The 20,981-nt window shown below is 34.3% G+C and overlaps 1 protein-coding gene across 6 annotated transcripts in view; it reads right to left on the bottom strand.

Moving 5' to 3' along the window:
- Positions 1-20,661, bottom strand: part of LOC106870369 (protein PRRC2C) — a 74,748-nt gene extending 54,087 nt beyond the window's left edge. For 3 of the 6 annotated variants that reach the window (XM_052967738.1, XM_052967739.1, XM_052967758.1), the window contains exons 1-10: positions 20,014-20,660; positions 15,186-15,361; positions 14,864-15,102; positions 13,841-13,922; positions 12,084-12,227; positions 11,075-11,346; positions 9,285-9,388; positions 6,967-7,146; positions 4,920-4,967; positions 390-3,294 (exon numbers count right to left, since the gene is read on the bottom strand). In XM_052967738.1, the coding sequence (XP_052823698.1) occupies positions 390-3,294; positions 4,920-4,967; positions 6,967-7,146; positions 9,285-9,388; positions 11,075-11,346; positions 12,084-12,227; positions 13,841-13,922; positions 14,864-15,102; positions 15,186-15,300 (4,089 nt within the window). In that variant the 5' untranslated portion in view covers positions 15,301-15,361; positions 20,014-20,660. Of the gene's footprint in view, positions 1-389; positions 3,295-4,919; positions 4,968-6,966; positions 7,147-9,284; positions 9,389-11,074; positions 11,347-12,083; positions 12,228-13,840; positions 13,923-14,863; positions 15,103-15,185; positions 15,362-20,013 lie in introns of all 6 variants that reach the window. The other 3 variants (XM_014916407.2, XM_052967749.1, XM_052967741.1) reach the window with 2 other exon arrangements.
- Positions 20,662-20,981: the final 320 nt, after the last annotated feature.

Below are 20,981 nucleotides of genomic sequence, written 5' to 3'. Positions count from 1 at the left end.
CTTTGTTAAACCTCTAAATTACAAAAGAAGATACAGAAGCTGTTATATGTAAAACATCAAAGTTCTGCCTATAACTTTATTCCAATTTTAACAAGTCATTTCTTGTCTCATGTTTTTCTGTACTTGCTGTAGAGACAACTGATACATTTCAATGAAAAGTCAAGCTAAAATAAACAAAAAAAAAAAGACGAGTTTGGGAGCTCAATCAACCAAAATTGAAATTCAACAAACAATTATAAATAAAACTTTCCTAATTATGCAAAACCATGTGTAGCAGTAACAAATACCTTAAACAGTACATCAAATATTGGAATAGAACAGAAACTGACAACTATTTCACTAAACATCAAAGGTAGATAAACACTGATTGCTGCAATTAGTATACTTACTTTAAGTTTTTCATGATTATCTCTGTCATTTTCTTCCGAGGTAGTTTTACCATCTTCATGCGTCTCAGTTCGTAAATCCCTGCTATCTCTTAGGTCACGTGCATCTCTGCTTTCAACACGTATATCTCTACTTTCTCTCATATCTCGGGAATCTAAAATAACCTCTCTCGGTTCCCGGATGTCTCTCGTCTCACTACGTGTATCACACGTTTCCCAAACATCTTGTGAGTCTCGAGCTTCTCTAGGTTCACGTATGTCTTGAGATTCAACACGTACATCCCTCTGATCACGAATCTCACGGGATTCAGGACGCACATCTCTAGCATCACGAATGTCTCTCGTTTCTCCGCGCCCCATGTCCCTCGGTTCACGAATATCTCGTGTTTCTCCACGCATGTCTCTTGGTTCTCGAATGTCACGTGGCTCACCACGCACCAATTCCCTGGTTTCACGAATGTCTCGAGGCTCATTACGCCCAATGTCTCTTGGTTCAGCACGCACATCTCTCTGCTCACGAAGGTCGCGTGGCTCAGCACGTACATCCCTTGGCTGGCGAATATCTCGTGGCTCAGCACGCACATCCCTTGGTTGACGAATGTCTCGCGGTTCAGCACGCATATCTCTTGACTCGCGAATGTCACGTGGCTCGGCACGTACATCCCTAGACTCACAAATGTCCCGTGGCTCGGTACGAACATCCCTTTGTTCACGAATGTCTCGTGGTTCGGCACGCACATCCCTTGGCTCGTGAATGTCTCGTGGTTCAACACGCACATCCCTTGGCTGGCGAATGTCACGTGGTTCAGCACGCACATCCCTTGGCTGGCGAATGTCTCGTGGTTCAGCACGCACATCCCTTGGCTGGCGAATGTCTCGTGGCTCAGCACGCACATCTCTAGGCTCATGAAGGTCTCGTGGCTCCGTTCGAACATCTCGTGGCTCAACACGAACATCCCGTGGCTCACGCATGTCTCTTGGCTCAGCACAGACATCTCTCGGCTCACGAACATCTCGGGATTCAGGACGCACATCTCTTGATTCTCGACTATCCCGTGGCTCAGCACGCACATCTCTTGCTTCTAGAATATCTCGTGATTCAGCACGTGCATCCCTTGGCTCACGAATGTCACGCAGCTCAGTACGCATATCTCTTGATTCGCGAATATCACGTGGTTCAGTACGCAGATCCCTGGGTTCACGTATGTCACGTGGTTCAGCACGTACATCCCTTGTTTCGCAAATGTCTCGCGTCTCAGGACGTACATCACGCTGATCACGAATGTCACGGGGTTCAACACGCACATCTCTCTGATCACGAATGTCATGTGGTTCCCCACGTAAGTCGCGCGCTTCACCACGTACATCTCTTTGCTCACGAATGTCACGTGTTTCACCACGCACATCTCTTTGTTCTCTAATATCACGTACTTCACTACGCACATCCCTTTGCTCGCGAATGTCACGTGCTTCACCAAGCACACCTCTTTGCTCCCGAATATCACGAGGTTCATTACGAACATCTCTTTGTTCTCTAATATCTCTGGATTCAGCACGTACATCCCTCTGCTCTCTGTTGTCATGAGGTTCAGTACGTGCATCTCTCTGTTCCCTGATGTCTCTAGACTCTACTCGTGCATCTCTCTGTTCCCTAATATCTCTTGGTTCAACCCGTGCATCCCTCTGTTCTCTGATGTCTCTAGGCTCTCCCCGTGCATCTCTCTGTTCCCTCATGTCTCTAGGCTCTCCCCGTGCATCTCTCTGTTCCCTCATGTCTCTTGGTTCAGCACGCACATCATTTCTCTGCTCACGGACATCTCTTAGTTCACGAATTGCATCTCTTGGTTTCTGAAGGTTCATTGCATCACCACGAGTATCTCGTATATCTCTAGTTTCTCCACGGACATCTCTTATTTCACGAGAATCACCACGGATATCCCTGTCTCGTGGTTCAAGACGGATATCTCTTGATCCCATACGGGAGTCTCTGGTAGTTTCAATACGACAATCTCTACCATCCAGTCGAATATCCCTAGCTGGTTCATGTCGGGTATCAAGACGAATGTCTCTAGTTGCATCAAGGCGATTATCTCTCATATCATGACAGATATCTCTATTTGAATCTAATCTTGAATCTCTGGGTTCAAGACGAATCCCTCTATTTGGTTCAAGACGTATATCTCTTGGTTCATGACGTAAATTCCTCGTTGGTTCAAGTCGTGTATCTCTTGGCTCATGGCGTATATCACGAGTAGAGTCAAGATGAGTATCTCTTGATTCATGGCGCATGTCCCTGGTTGGATCAAGACAAGGATCTCGATTTTCATGTCTTATAGTTCTTGGTGTTTCCATGCCATGACGCAGTTCTCGTGGAGATTCAAGAAGAGGATCTCTAGGTTCATGCCGAATTTCTCTAGAGGATTGAAGACGGCAGTCTCTGGCTTCCATGCGAATATCTCTTGATACACCACGCATTTCTCGTGGTTCATGGCGAATGTCTCTGGGTTCAATATGAATATCGCGGTTTTCACCGCTTATATCCCTATTTTCACGCATGTCTCTAGCTTCAAAACGAATTTCTCTAGGTTTTCCACGCCCATCTCTAGTTTCACGAATGTGATCTAGATTAATGTCCCTAGGTTCACCACGCATATCGCGGCGTATGTCTCTAGGTTCAGCACGTACTTCCCTATTTTCATGGCGAATATCCCTTGGTTCACCACGAATTTCTCGTGGATCATGACGAATGTCCCTTGGTTCACCACGTGTTTCCCGTGGATCATGGCGAGCATCTCTATTTTCAGCACGTGTTTCACGTGGATCTCTATGTTCTCTTGCTTCACGCAAGTTTCCTCCTTCAGTACGTATTTCCCTTGCTTCACGGTGTTTTTCCCGTTTCTCTTCATTTCTGTAAAAGAAAATAAATTATTGCAGCATAAGAAAAGCATATATCAAAGAAAACATTTTTTTAAGATACTTAACTCTTTTGTTATATTTCCTAACACTGCATATTTATTTCAATATTCAGTTGATCTTTGGAAAACAATTTAGAATTGACTCACACTAAACTATATTTTTGCATATTATCTAAATATAAACACCCCAATAAAGATTAAAACCTACTTTTATTAAATGTTTATATCTTCATTATCAGTAAATTATTTTTTAAACCATAATTGCTCAAGGAAGTATTTATGAAATTGCAGGTTGTTTAAACCCTTCAACTAAAAATCTTTATTATGTCTTACCCACTGGGAAAAGCTAGAAGGAGAGTTTATTTAAAAAAATCTATTTGTCTTAATTTTTGTGTGGGGCCTAAGAACTTTTTATTTACATAAATTTCTTCCCCTAATTTTGTTTTCAGAAATACTAATATCCTCTAACTAATTGTTGTTGGTAGTGACACTGGCATCATTTTTGTAAAACATGCATGAACTATATTATAATGCACTAAAAGTTAATTATAAAAGACATTTGATTAGTCAAATTTCCAAACCATAAATAACCAATAAAATAACATTTCATAAAAACAGGTACAATCAAGATTGTGTAATTAGCTGGTAACAAGCATTTTTCTTGCTGGAATAATGAGATAAACATGGCATCCCAAAATCTAAATTAAACATTGAATATGATTGTTTTTAGCAACTGGTCTTTGAAATTAAAATTTATAATGGAGATCTAACCCTTTAGCATTTAAACTGACCATATCTGCTCAAATATTCTACTTGTTTTATGTTCAAACTGGCCAAACTCTCACACCTACCCAGCAATGTCATTCTGACTAATAACCATCACATCAATGAAATCTCGAAGATAATGCAAGTTCAATTCAAAACAATGTGAATAAGCATTTGACAGTAAACTGAATGTCAAAGAGTTAAACATAACTATTTTAAGGATGTACTTTAACCCATGAACTTAAAAGCCATTCTCCTTTATCCAACATGAACAAAAAATATTTAGCCAGTTTTCTCACTAATGTTTCTTGCTTATACAGACACAAAGCTTTCATCGGCTTTCTTAAATTCTTATAACTATGACTACAGTATATGCACATTGTAAAGTAATTGTATTTTAAGATATTCAAACTACCATAGTAGTTTGAATGTCAAATAAAATCTGAAAAATCTTTATGCTACACAGTTTAATTTAACCATCCTATAAGTGCCAAAAATGTACTTGGTGCTATTAATTCTTTTGGAGTTTAAAAGTGAAAATATAGAAAATAGGATATAATGGCCTGATTTGGGGTATATTTCTGGAAAACATCTAAAATCAATGTTAACACAGAGGAAGCAGCATTTTCTATTTTGAGCATCATTTAATGTCTATTTTCAATGCTTGAATGGGCTAGTTAGTTTGACAGAATCTGGTTAGCCACAGGGCTGCATCAAGCACCAATGTCAGCTTTGATATGGTTTCTATGGCTGGAAGCCCTTTGTAATGCCAATCATTGATAAGTGTGTCATATTCCTACATAAGTCATTTAAATGAAATGTAACATTCAATGTATTTGCTAGAGAGACGTACCTTTCATGTTTCTCACCCTCTTCATCATCACTGAAGACCAGCTTTTCACTAAAAAAGAACATGAAAGTGTTTAAAAAATAATTTCAAATTGTAGGGCTAACACAAATTTAATCAAATAAGCCTTCATTAACCCTTTCATTACCAGCCTGGCTGAAACTGGCTCTAAGTACAAATGTCTTGTTTTCATAAGTTTTGAAAACCTCAGTCACAATTTATGTTCCTAACACTAGCTGAATGATAACTAAGTTATTTTACTAAATTCTTTGTTATATTTAACGTAATTGAAAGAAACACAGAGCATCTCAAAATAAATACAGTAACAAAAAGGTTAAAGAAAAGATATGAAAATATTAAGCCAACAAACAACTTGAACTGAATCACTGATAGGCCTGAGTATATTTCCATAAGGTTTAAGATTTATCAAGTTTCATAGATTCGAAAATAGTCGATGAGATGGAATTCCATAAAGCACAAATGCCAACATGGAGACAATTCAAAATATTAAACATTTTTTAAACTAGTTAAATATATTTACAATTCAGTGTAAAAGGTTTATTTTCTTTATTTTCAAACCAAAGGTTATTTGAAATTATATCTACATTTCTTGTTTGGTCACCAAGGCAACACCCATGAACCTTTTCAGGCTTCTAAGATGACATGAAGCAGTCCTCAAACAGGATGGCCTGACACTGAATGCTTGAAACAGCTGACTCCACTAAAAGGCACTCAATAACCAGGTGGTGATATTAAACCATCTTAAAATACAAGCTAATAGAAGACATGCCCAAGTAGGATCAAAGCCTGTAGTGAGCAAACATTCAACACAACTCAGACATGTGATCAAAGCTCTTCCTAAAAAGAATGTCACATTATTTTCCTTTTTCCCACCCCACTCTTAGAAATACATTAATCTATGTACAACTACACTACCAATAAGGTTTGACTAAAAGATTTGAATATAGTGAACTGAATTTTACTTAAATAGCTAGTAGATTATTCTATTGGTTTCAGACTGATGTAAACAGTCAACCACAAGAACTGGACACCAGAACAGAGCTCCAAAATTAAAAACTGTTGTGTTTAATTTGGTAGTCTATCATTTCTTTCATTTGACTACCATTTGTATACTAATACAAATAATCATTTCTAATATAGCCCTAAAGATTCATGGGGAAAGGGAGTCTATGGTAAATTAAATCTACCCCAATACTCAACTGGTTCTTACTTTATCCTTCTACACTTCATCCAAGAAGACTGATAGGCAATACATTTTTCAAAGCAAGATTTGAACTCAACATAGACATCATGTGCAAGACATTTCAGTCAGCATTGATAAGTGAAAACAAATTTAGAATTAAGGAAAGTATTATATTTCCCATAAAGCATTAATGATCACAAAATGTCTTCCAGAAACAGCAACCTAATCTTCCTCAAAGCACATCCACCATAAAATTTTTTTTACAATGCAACCTAAATGGGGGTGGTCATGTTTGGATTGAAGGTCTGTTCAATGCCAAAGTTATTCAATCTAATAAAAAACTGATGATAAACAAATTCAATATTTCTAAATGTTTTGATACTGCTTGTTTAATAATTCCAGACTACAATGGTCCACTGACAGACTTCACGTTCTATTTAGTCCTGTCCAATAAATTGCATCTCAACTAAATGCTAGTCTACAGATAAATAACTTTCAATATTTTTCTCTTTTGCTGGAACAATCATTTAGCTATTCAATTAATGTACATTAAACAGATTTAATCAAAAAATTACATTTTCATTTGGTTTAACTTTACCAAGAATACAATACTTTTTGGAATTTCAAATTCAGAACAAGAAATTGTTCAGTCAGCTCTTTGTAGCTGATGACAACCACCCCCACCCCCTCCATTAACACCTGAGCAACTAACTAATACAGTTCTCAGTTATACATGTATACACATGTGAGTGATTACTAGCAAAACCTATAGAAACTCCAGAGTTTTGCTAGTAGAATTAAATGTGCAAACTTAATGGCAGTTATCAAAATGACCACGAAAGATGTTACCTGTAGTCTATCTCCCCTTGAGCTCCAGCCCAACCACCATCAGTTGGGTCATTACGCAAAATTTCATCAAATTCTTTGAGATCACGATCTTTAATAATAGCAGGTCGTTTATAGTTCTCATTGTCATTTTCATTTGCTGGCCTTTGTGCTTGAACATTTGGAGGGGGAACTCTCGGGAACCTGCAGAAAAACAAATTAAATTTTGTTTAATTTTGTTCAAGTTAAATCTGATTGCAAGCCAAGCAGCTTTTTGACTAAGAAAATGGCAATCATTCTTACAGTCAAAAGGCTGCTTGGCTTTTAAAATTTATTAAAACCAATAAATTTTCTAAGAACTTTATTATCAAAACATTTAATATTTTCTAAACAATCACTTTCTTGCCTATTATTTACTAGGAATGTTCAAAAACAGACAAGACTCAAAAATAATTAAGAGGCATGTCTTAAGATTTACTTGACAAATTGATTTCTAACACTTTATATTAAACCTATTTAATGTTGGTGCAACACTGGTAGCAATCTGAGAACAATTAAACAACCATAAACAAACACCTCAATATAAATTGAGCTATCACAAAAGCCTTGATGACATCCTCATGAGTATAATGCACTTGTAAGTGTTAACCCTTTGCAGAACAAATAATCTAAAGTTTGGGGGTATTTTTGGCAGGAGACCTTACACTGCTTAATTTAACAACTCTAAGCTTTCATACTCCTGTTGATGGAACCAGTGCAACCCTTACCATCCTTGTCCAACACATACTCAAAATATCTTTTTCACTTCCAAAATTAATTCAATGAAGCCATCACTGGCTCCCATGAACAACTGGGTTGTTCAATTTCTGCCTTACGATACTTACCCCAACATTACCACTCCCATTGCATATTCTGTAAGCCATGTAGCACTTCCATTCAGCTGACTGACCAGATCTCAGGAAGTTCTATACTATTTGCTCTCATCTATTTTACCATGACCCATCAGAAACAGGTGAATGACAAACTATACTCTTAGGCATGTCCTGCTATCTCTTCTATAGAGCCAAAACACAGTTTCAAGTAGTTCATTCACTCATGGCATCAATGCAGTAATTCAGAAAGTCAACTCTTCAAGAAGATGACCCACCCATAGAAACTAGAGAGCTAATTTTCTATCACTTCCAAACAGTAAACTCAATTCTCATCACCTACATTGTATCTATCACCTCAGTTCCACACAACACTATATTCACTTCTACATCACCCAATGTTTTTCTTTTCCACAAGGGCGATAGATTTGATTGTTATTTCTAGCAGATCAAGCAACCCTATAAGAGGCTTCTTATTTGTAGCAGCTGACTTACAACTACATTAATTTCACCAGTACCAGTGAACATGCAAACAATATTTCAAAATTTAGGAAAATTGATGTTTTTGGAGATAATCTTACTCGTCTTAAACAACTATAATAGAAAAATTTTACTTATCACAACTGCCCATGGTTTTATGTAAAGCAAGAAAGACTATGAATTTTTTTTAAGTAGCTGCTTCTAAAACATGACAATTTCAAGGTAATATAGTGAGGGTACTCAGTGGCTTCTATACACAATAGCTACTATGATATTTTGCAAAGAGGAAAAACTTCATTTACAGCTACCTAGAATTTCTAATTTCCACCTTAGAATGGAATTTACTTACAGCACCTCTAATATTTTTATCAATATCCTTGATATTTGTTTGCTGCCCTCAATTGAGCTTAATCACTATACACACACCTTTCTACCTACAATATTCAACTTGCACTCACTAGTTTCTCTCTATTTTATTTTTTACTCTTTTATTCCATTTTCAATTGGCAATTTATGCAAGGTGACAAAATTAAGTTACTGTTGGAAGGGCAAGAGCATGAAACAATCTTTCCTCACTATAAGTATCACATTGAATTCTACAAACTCAGAGATACCACCAACAGTTTCTTCAAATTACGGATTTTTATCATAATCATATATTAAAAACTTCATTTGAATGTAGTGTAAAATTGAATATGTATAAAGGACAGCTAATCTGGCAAAGCAACTATGCTAGTATAGGAAACACCTGATGTTGAAGTAGTGCCATGCAACAACAAGAGGAACAAGATGAGAAGTAGCATGGTCAAAATTCAGAATGTTGAGCCTCACAAAATGACAGAGGATTAAATAAAATGGCAATATGCAAAACTGTAGAGTTAATTTCATTGAAAAAAAATATTGAAACAAAGTCTGAATCAGTTAAATGTTTCTTCTTGAAAAGACAAATACAGTTTTTATCTATGACCAACAGGAAGTTTTTTAATATCTTACCTTCCATCATAATATGGAGTTGGTTGCCGTGGAACAGGAGGAAAATTTGGAGGATATGTACCTGGACCTGGTGGTGGGCCTTGAGGGAAGTTCCCACGATATAGCTAGACAAGAAATAAATGTATCAAATATAAACTAACACATGTTAAAATGAGCCTCTCTGATAGATACTCAATATTAACTTTCATAGACATGCTGAATTAATAAAATTTCTTAACCTCTTTTTTTTTTTTTTTTTTTTTACATAATGCCATACTTTAGAAAGGTTTGCTACTTCAACAATAATCTTAATCCACATCTACCACATATTCTCACTTTACAGATCTATCATCTCTTGTATACAAATTTTATTAACCAATTTACATTTCATTTCTAATTTAAACCTCCAGAAACAATAAACATTATGATTTGCAAGCACATCTGCAACATTCATTAAAAATTCAATGAGAATCAGTTCCCATAACTCAGCTTGCCACCCATGTTGATATCGGTCAAAAGAGATCTCTTAGGTAACAAGTTGTCTAATTTTTGATAATTGTTTCAGAAATTTTATGCTGGTTTATATATTCCCAGTCAACACAGTACCAGTTACGCTCATCATTTGCCTATAAAATATCAAGTCCCAAAGCAAGTCTATCTAAAAACACTGGCAAAGTTTGTGACTTGTGTAACTAGTTTCTTGGTTTTCAGGTTGTTCTTCAGAAGGCTATATGATACAACCATACTTCCAGCTCTCAAGACTGGTTCTTTGAAAACTTCAGAAACCAGAATCAGGTTTTGTTATACAAGATTTCCCACAAACAACTTTAACAAAACCATTTAACACTTTCACTCAAATTATAAAACAAACAAAATTTTAAAATAACTTGATTAAATGGGTTTCATAGAACAAAAATATTTGAATTTTGTTTAAATACTGTCATATAAAAAGAGTTATTAGCCAATATTCAAATGTGATAAATGATTGGAAGAATTTAAAAGAATAGTTCATATTGGATTTTCAACCAAAGTGAAGCAGCTCAATATATTGCCATTTATTAAAATATAAAGTTACTTCAAAATTAATTCAGATATATACCATAGTGGTTTACTAACATAATTGAGCATAATGTCAACTTAAAGAGATATATTTTTTTTTTAAGTATTTATTAAGTGAATTGTATAACTTTTTCATTATTATATAAAGCAAAAAGTTATGTATTAAAATAAACCTTTGTGATGTAGCTTGAATTAGAATAAAAACAATTTAAAATGTAGACAATGAGTCATGAGGATAACTGATTGGGCTTAAATTTCTTCCAAAAATTTTGGGGAAAATAATTTTTCATTACATTTTGTTTCCTAAAATTAGTTCATCACTCACACTGCCACTCCAGTTTCTTTTTATATTATCAGAAGTTCAAAACTTCTGGTTTCATGTCTATCCAGGTTGTTAAACCAATTGGCTTTTTTTTTTTTTGCTTTTCCACTTGCCATATTCAAAATTCAAATTCAGAGTACCTTTTACTAAATCCAAAATTAATTTTTAAGGAAGCCAAAAAATTCCAACATCACATAATTCACACTATAATACTAGTGGTGTACAAATGTTAACCTAATGAAACCATTAATATAGTGGAACAATTTATATTGATGATTTATTAAATCAAGTGCAGCTTTAAAGCAGTTTGGTAATGAAAGGGTTAAGAATTAGACTGAGGTGTACACCTTACTTAATAATTCAGATTCATAAAAATGAATCTGCAGGATTATTTTCCAACTAATAAAATCTTAAAAGCATGCATACTTACATAATGAGGCAACATACTGCGGTATTGATTGGGTGGATTAGTTAAGCCCATATGAGGTCCAAGTGGTGGTACGACACCAGGGCCGGGTCCTTGATTTGAAGAGCCTGGCCGAGGTGGTACCGGTTGAGGAGGAACCTCGGTTCCACCTAACATCTGGGGGCCATTTATTTGAGAAGTCACATTCGGAACTTGTGAAGAAGAAATTTGATTTTCTGGCGTTTGCTGTGACTGTATAGCACCACGAGTGCTGCCTTCGCGCCAATTGGCAATATCTAATTTTAAAAAGAAAAAAAAGCAATAACCTAAGAATTCTGATCATAAATATGAAAGAAATGAAATTTCACACTTTTTTAAACAAAATCTTTAAATTGTTTTCTATATGCAGTTGTGTAGTTGTCACAGTGGAAAAATGCACAAGCAGGTAATCAAGCTTACTAAATAACTTCAGTAATTACAAAGAATTTAGGTGTAAATTTTACTGGAAATGCATGGAGCAAAATTCATGCATTTTTTATGCAAGTGATCCAAGGAAATAAAATCAGAGCTTGTTAAGTCAAGAAACTTGTTTACATTTGATGTAATTTGATCAACAGTGAAGAATATTTCTTTCTACTAAAGGCACAAGGCTTGAAATTGTGGTGGGATGGGGATAGTAGATTGCGTCCACCTGGGATTTATCTTAACCCCAAAAGGATAAAAGGTAAAGTTGACCACAGCAGAAAATGAGCTCAGAATGTAAAGACATACAAAATGCCACTAAGCCTTTTGCACAGCGTGCAAACAATTCTGCAAGCTTGCCACCTGAACACTGAAGAAAACAGAGATCAAAACAAGATATGTGATAACACAAAAAATACACTAAATAGTTCATAAATTGGATTGCATTTTTTTTTCCATAAGGTTACAGAAAACATTGTTTATAGTCAGTTTATAATTTTTAAGCCTAAGAGATTAATAAAACAAGTAATGAACTAATTTCAAGTGCTATTGTAAAGTTTGGACTATTTACTTTGAGGTCGTAAATTTGGTCCTGGACCAAATTGGGTTTCCTTTCCAGGCTCTTCTTTCACTTCTTTTTTTTCTTCTTCCCCACCCGGAGCAAGCTTTGGGAATTCTTCGTGAAATAATGGCGATTGGTGGCTCAATATTCCACCTGGTAGAAAATACAAAATATTTTTCAGTAATATTTCAAATTTTTAAGAGGGGGGAAAAAAAGCATTAAGATCTGGAATAACTTTAAAAAATAAGAAACGTATTACAAAATATGAGTGAAGGCAAATCAGACCACTTAATTAAAGATTCATGGTAAAACATAAGAATCCAAGGAAGCTAATGATGTTCTTACTGTAGTAAATAACACAAACAAGTCAAACAGTACGATAAATTTTATGCATCAGGGGGTGGAAAAGTTTAATATTCTGGGTAGAACTCTTGTCAAAGATAGGTGGGGTGAAATGTTTGCTGGTGAAGCAGGATACATTGGAAATGGCGAGACTAAGGAATTATTAAAACAGTAAAAAGAGAAAGGAATGAATGAAAAAAAGGTAAGAGAAGAAGTAAACAGAAGAGATTGAGTGAAGGAGTTCATAATGGAACACTATACAGGCATACAAACACATAACATGTACGTTTATATGCGCATTTATAAATAAAGTGCACATCTATGTATAGTACAATTTATACAGCCACACACATTTCTAATCATTCTCATATTCATAAACATGCCACATGTATAGCCACACATACAAACTTCCATATTTATGCACACAAGTGTGTTGAAACAAATGTGTAGTCACAAATATAAACAACTGCAGCTATATATAGACATATATATGATAAAGGGTGCAACATTAGTAACTGCTGCTGTATTATACAGCTGGAGCTATTGAAAAAAATATCAAATTTTGAAAGAAAATCCAAGTCAACGTAATTTAAGTAATTGTGTCAGGTATATCATAGAAAGTACAACATAACAGAAATGGTAAAAATAAATTTAATGGGAGGAAAGTGTCAATAAGAAATGAGCAATGAGAGAGCAATATTGCCAAGAGTCACTGTAACAAACATACAATTCCAGGACAAGCCAAGTGAACTCTACCAACATCTTGACCTCTATAGGGCTGGCATAACAGCTCATCTTAGTATCCATAAGCACTCCAGTAAATTGTTCGTAAAATTCACTGGAGGAGATACAGTTAAGAGTAAGAGCCAGTTTAGCTAAGTGGAAATGCAATGTGGAGTTAGATTCAAGTAGAGGTTGAAAAAATGTTTAAGGACTGCCGTTGTTGAGAACAACAGTATATGTGAATTTCACATTCATGATGAACACAAGTTAGTATGGTCTAGGAAGGTAGGAAAAATGAGTTGAAAAGATTAATGGCAATGTTAGTACCTTTATGTGAAGGCAGTATAGTAAAAAGGAGTCACATGAATTTATCAAAGGAGTCCAGTGGAGCAACAAGTAGAGGCAATGGAATAACCAAAATGGTAGGGTTTGTGCAGCTAAGGAAGAAAATAGTAGAGGCAAAAGGTGTGTTGTGGCAATGCTAGAGTTTATGGAAGAGAGTAATGCTTCAATACAATAAACTTTTGGTTCTCAAATGTGTGATCATAGGGTAACAGAATTCAGAATTGTCGTCAGACAGCAACAATAATCACTGTCGACTGATTTGTGACATCACTACTCCAGTGGGAGTATCTTTGAAGTATCCAACAAATACATAAATGCATTCTAAGAACTTTGAAAGCAACAAGAAAATAACTTACTTTGTGAAGTTTCCCCAACAGTGACACTGCTCCATGACTTGACCCCAGTACTGTTTATGGTTGCCCCAGATGTGTTCACTTGCTATAAAAAATTTTTAGAACAAGATGAATGGAAAATATACAGCAAAATGTTATATACAGTAGTTTACACAGTAATTTTGTAATTAAGAGCAATAATTCCACATGATTCTACCAATGACTGCTATTGTCAAAGAATGAAGGACTTTCTGTTTGTTTGACGTACTAGAAATGGTCAAATCTTCCTCAGATAAATCTTTCTTATCTAAGTACAGGACAAGACAATTCCTTTAAAAAGACAAGCTGTAGAATGCCTTGAATTCGAAGTCTGCCTAATCAATGTTGACTTGGAGCTAAGTTATGCTATAACAAGATTCATCTTCATAAAATTATATCTTTGAAATATTAATTGCAGCTCACTAAACAATTACTGTCCATACCAAAAGGTAACAGAAGTGCATGTGGCAGACTTATAATTTTCTGTTGCACTATAAATAGTTTAGACATCCAAATCAGTTCATAACTATAGATTTACCCTTACATGTTCTTACATCTTGAAGTCAATTTTAAAGAAAATTTGAAAGTATTTCTTATTTTAAAATCAATGATTCAAAAAAGGAACTCAATGACAGGCAACTGTGGAACTTAAATTTTACAAATTAGCTAATTTCACATGACCCTTGTAAGAGCTCCATTTCATAGCATTGACTAGTATATCATATTAGCATTTTCATATCTATCCTTGTAATGCCAATAAAAGTATTAAGAAATTTTTTAATACCAATATATAGTTAAAACACTTGAGATTACAAATTTTCAGAAACAAAAACATCTGCATAAAACAGTTTTTGCATGAAAATGAATGGCAAATCCTTAAGGAGACTTAAGCAAATACAAAATGTCCCATCAGAAAATATCTAAATGTTTACATCTCAAATGTAAATAAAAACATGTTACCTGAGGATTTTAATAAGAAAGAATACTTTGAGCAGAGTGTTTATTTACCTTGTTGATGACTTGCCCCGAAGGTACTGTAGTAGCCGGCTGCGGCTGCGACGACTGCTGCTGAGTTCCACTGGAATCCTTCTCCTTTGTTCCCCATCCTGAACCGCCAGATGGTACTAAATTGATGCTAGGATCGTTACCACTATTTTCGCTTTTTAAACTTGGGAGATTTGCAGGTGGAGGCATTCGACGCACACTGCCCACTTTACCCAAACTTTGTAACCCATGCTGACGAGTAACTGAAAGAATTTTATAAATATAAATATATAAAAGTTGACACAGAAACTTATTCAAAAAAGACACATAGAATAAAATTACTTACCTGTTGATTTCTGTGTCTCAACGCTCTTTCCTTTGTATATATTATTTATATTAATAGACGTAAATTTTCCCTTTCCTTTCTCCCCTTTATTACCTAGCCCCGAGAGTGAGGACATCTTGCCAAGGCGTTCATTGAAATTTTTCTGATATTATACCCTATGAACGGTCCGTTAAAATCTGAAAGAAAGAAATTTAAATAGATTGTCTAAAGTAATTTCTAGATATTTTTCAGGGTCAGAATGCAAATTTTACATTAATCAAAATTTTTCTAATGTTTAGTATTTGAAAAACTACTAACAAAATTTGTAAACAAAATCTAACGCGCGCGCAGTCTTCCGATTACATTTCGAAAACAAGTTCTCAGATACAAAGCCATTATGATATAAAGGAACACGGTAAGAATTGACGTGGATATAATACTGTACTGAAAATATATGTAGTCATTTAAATGAACAAAAATAATAATAATAATCAACGAGTTTGTTAAAGCTTCCGCGATACGTTAACTCGACAGCTACACACATGATAACCCCAATATATTTCTGTCCTTCCTTATGCAACTATTTCGGATAAATGTGCATCTTTCCTCTCATGTACATACATATTGAACGCGTGTGCTTGTGTAAAAACATGCAAGTATATGCACAAAACGCGCACTAAAAAAAAAATCAATGAATAATCTCTAACGACAATATATAATCGTTGCTGTAATGAGCATCTGCTACTATGACAATAGCAATATAGCAGCAGCATTAGTTTCCCTTCCAATGAACTAAGATTAGTTGACCACATTAAGATGCAGTTACTTCCCTTTATATTAAATTGCCATTGTTAATGGAAAGGTGATTTTATTTAAGACTATTTTATAGTCAGACGAAAAGTCGTTTAGTTTACATAGTTATTGAAATTGTACATCAACATGACGATGATATTAAGTAGTATTAATAGTTTTTGTTTGTTTTTTTTTGTTTCATGAACATCTCTTTAAAAACATTTTAAATTATTAAACGGTAAATTCGCAATTTGAATCTTTATAAAGAGATTACACCTCATGTTAGTACTTAGCAATCAAATTTTATACAAAGAAAATTGCGCAGAGTACATTTGAAAATGTTCATTGCACAAAATATTCCGATGGTAATTCACAAATCATAAAGAAAAGTGTATAAGCAAATATATATTGAGAACGATACAAAGTATTTAAAAATACTTATTCTTCAAAAGAATAATTCTAAAATTTTCTTTCTGAACGAAGTCTTCACAAATATAGAGTTAGATTAGTTAACCTACGATCAAAATGTTTCTAACCACGATCATCCCACATTTTATCTGAAAGCATCCTTTCAGATGTACTGAATGTTTTTACGCTGGTTCAGAAATACTGAGAAACGGTTTGAAGGGTTTTTTTTAGATCTATAGCTACAACCAAGAACAGTAAACCTATAAATCCAAATCTGTCCAATATATTCTGCGGTGAAATTTTAAATCAATAACACGGCAATCTATTTTATGCCCTCGTGATTGACAAATTAACATCGAGTGTTTGAAAAAATATTCATACCTTGATGAAAGTTCTTTAATTTTTAGACATTGATAGCGTTTACGACATAGAAATATGAAGAAAAAATGTATATTGTTCAAGAAATTACCGAAAAAATATTGTTTAATATGCGAGACATGTATACTAGCTTAAGATAATTAGCTTATTTTTACAACCTTTCATCTAAAAGCGTAAAATAAAATATAGCCCAAACTATTATAAAGCTAGTTCCTATCATTGTGGTGCTAATAGTTGAATCATAGTATGTATGACAAACAATAAAGAACAAAGTTAACGCGCACACGAGAACGGCAAGATTACGAATTTCCATACCAATAGCACATACCAAAAATTACATTCATTATAATTAAAGATTCGAATTTTATCAAAATAATGTTCAGTTTGTTTAAAGCCGCGATAAATATGAAAAACAACTGGAAATTCATATGAAAAATACTAATGATATTACAAAATCTTACAAGCATTAAAATGTAACCACAATTAGAATATTTCGAAGAGGAGGTATGTATGCTAATACAAAATATTAATTTTTCTTTTTTTTTTTTTTTGGCCTATATGGTGGGAAAGCTATACCCAAAGCCGATAGAGATCGGTAAGGTGTCGGCAGTTGCAGTTAGACTATGTGCCACGAGAAAATTCCAGAGGGCCGAAGTTCTGGAAAGGAAGGGCTAGGCGTAATAGTACGAGGTGTGATGGGGTTGGACACAGTATCTGTAATGATAGGATGCGAGTGAATCGAGAATGCCTCAATGCGATGGGAAGGACCAACCAAACCAAAGAAGCAGAGACCATTTTATAACAAAAGAAAAGGAACAGAGGAAACAGAAAGGTTGTGGACCAAAGGTTGGAGTCCGTGAGTGATTTGAAGCCAGTCAGCCGAGTGGCATTTCTCTAGATAGTCAAGAATGTGCAATAGTAGCAGCAAGTCCCAGGTGTGGAAGTAGTACTCAATTGTAGGATTCACCTGAGCGGTACAGAGGGTCAATAATTGGAAGCTAAAGTATATTCTGATCCCGTAAACAAAGATCACACCGAAATGCAAGCAAATAACAATAAACGCAAGTTTAACGCCATTTGAAATCCTTTAAAAACTAAGGGGAGAAAAAAGGTTACTCGACATGCTGAATTTAACAGCCAAATCTCTTAACCTATACCCAATCATCGTAACAAAAAATGTAATTTCATAATGTAAAGCTAGATATATAATTTTTAAACAAAAAAAAAAAATGTGGAATTACAGAAAGCCTATGATCATATGTGATGTATTAAGAACGTCACTAAAATTACAAATAATCGGAAAAAAATTTCAGTAATGAAACGTGCAATGAGGTATTATATAATGAATGGTATATAATATGGATAATATATTTGCAAGTAAATAACATTCTCAACGGATAAAATAGGAAACAATTTTTTTTCCTTTCTTCCCAGTATGGGGAATGGAATTCTCCAGATATTAAAAATATTTTTTACAAGAAATACTGCAATTAATCTCATTGCATATTTGAAAAATGTGAAAAATTCAACGGTACATTTAAACGTTTTAAATTTGTTAAACATTTAAGGAACATATTCTAGGGAGTACAATGTTTCAATAAAACTAATTCTTATCTTTTAAATGTTAGATAGGATTTACAAATTGTATTGAATTTATTTTATTTCAAAATATGACATTTTTAAAGATCCAATTAAGAAAACTAGTGGGAGGTAGTAACTAGTTTTAAGATTGACAGACGAATAATCTGAACACTTTAATATTATGAACAAGGTAAATTTTAAAACGAAAAAACACCCTATCACGCAAATTACACTATTTCGAACAACAAAAATCAGTAGGTTGAAAAGCGAAGAGGGTAAGGAAAAATGATTGAGCTAGGACAAATATCTTCGGCACAATTTCAATATTTAATTATCAATAGGTCGCCATCTTGTATTCCTTATTCAAGTAGTTAATAGTGAGAATTGACATTAAAAATCAGATTTAGATCTGAAAAGTACAGTAGTAATTAATATTGGGTAATTTAACATTTTGAAACTCATTCTAATAATATGAGTAAAAAAGAAAGGGGGAAAAAAAACTAGAAAATTATAGAAACGAAAACGGAAATCCTACACAAAAAAAAATTGAATCGAAATTCAATATAGAAAGAGAAAAAAAAAATAGTTTCCGGGAACCGGTAGGATGGTTATTTTACAGAAACCGAACAGACCAGACCCTAATAACCGCAAGAATTACAATACATTATACATATATATAATTATAAATATATAGGGATCAGCAGGAGTTGCTTCACCAACATACTGAAAATTTAGAAATAGCAGTTAAAAAACTACTAATTCTAACTACAAATTTTTCTCCAACGGATGGCGATATTTATGGCACACATAGAACAAAAACGAAGAGAAGGTTTTTTTTTTTTTGCATACTGAACTACTTGGCAAAATTGTTAATTACTAATTTATTAATTAATTGGCAATTCCCTGCCCTATATCGATATATATATATATATATATATATATATATATATATATACATATATATGTATATATACACGCAAACAGATGAGACCATTTTCTAAAACATGAAATGAAGGAAACCAAGTTTCAAAATTTAGAAATATATTCCCGACTATTTTTTACATTGAAAAGGATGTACTGATTTCATGTAACTCCATACACGTACAAAATATACTGTGTGTGTGTATATATATCAGTATGTGCAAAGCAGTTTAATATATTTGTGAAGAAATTTTTCAAAAAAAAATTTCCAAACACGAATTCTTTCCTCTTTGTCATTTTTTTTTCTGCTTTTAGTAAGGGATACGAACAGGTCATGCTTTCAATTACTGAACTGACAAGAGGGAGGGTTTTATTGCAAGCCACTTGTCAATTTGAATTATTTCTATAAATAAATGAAACTATCTGAAGTCAAATATACATACATATTTATATAGATACGCTTAGTTTTAGCTCTTTTCGTACAAAATTTCAGAAACAACACCAATAATGGCGAGAATAAAACGCAAAGTAATGGATTAGAAAATCAAGTGAATATTAAAGATTCGAAAGAAACCATAATTTCGTATAAAATAGTCAAAAATCGGAAAATTATGATATATTGCAAAACAAATAGAAGAATAAGGAAAATGCGATACACATTTTTCAAAATGTATATCACAGAAAATTAAGGTTAGAACAAATGAAAAAAACACTAGTCAATTAAAAACTAAAATTAGAATTATCACATGAAAAAAATTGAGGTACTTACACCGGCCCGTTCTGATGGGTTATAATTTAAGATGATAAACAGAAGATTACAATAAGTTTATCGGGACGGATGACTAAAGATAAATTTCCGATTTGCTGTTTTGTGTGCAACGTAAAAGTTGTCTTATCAAAATGGCGTTCAACGTTCAGTTTGGTATGCAAATGATGGTGATGATGTCACTGCTATCCCACAATGCACATAGAATTCGAAACTTCCAAGAAACAGCGATGTCCTGTAAATGTAATTTACAAATTTGTTTCGTTTGGACACTAAAAAAATTAATTTGAAAATATCCTCATTTGTGTCTGTTTAGTGTATACAAATTAAATGGCAACACATGACGTCTAAACGGACGAGTTGCCGCTCCTTCTCTAGCATTTAGTATGTGGGTATGGACGTGCGTTATGCAAAAGGAAATGATTTTCTCATAACTCTCTTTCTCTCTCTCTCTCACGCGCCACCGGTATTGCACCTAGTGACTCCCAATCGCATCTCTATCTTTCTATGTTATCGAGTTGAAAAGGCGACTATAGTCAACCCTTTGTCTAGCTAGGAGTGTGTTTCTATGGATCTTTTGTCTCAGCTATAACAACACCATAGGCACCTGTCTAAACTCTCTAGCTCTTGTTTGGCTAGAACGAGTAACAGCTCAACGGCGTGAATCCTGTCGTAAACGCCGTCTCCAGCTTCTGTGCAGATTCCTTTTGGCAGGAGATTCACAGGATGCTGTTTTTTTCTCCCAATAGTATTTCCACCACCGCCTAAACAGCTGGTGTTGTTGTTCATGAATTCTCAAATAAAGCAATTGTTGCATGAAGTATTTTAATCCTTGTAAATGACCGTTACAAATGAGGTAACCTTTTGAAAACTAATATATAAAGGGGTAAAGTAAAATACGTTGGGACTATTATCTGCTTCCATGTAAGTATTACGTTTGTCAAATGTGCGTGATATATATTTATATACAC

The sequence above is a fragment of the Octopus bimaculoides genome, chromosome 1 (assembly GCF_001194135.2).
Source record: "Octopus bimaculoides isolate UCB-OBI-ISO-001 chromosome 1, ASM119413v2, whole genome shotgun sequence".
Classification (NCBI taxonomy): domain Eukaryota; kingdom Metazoa; phylum Mollusca; class Cephalopoda; order Octopoda; family Octopodidae; genus Octopus; species Octopus bimaculoides.
Note: the sequence above shows the minus strand (reverse complement) of the source record. Positions and strands in the feature narration are given on the sequence as shown.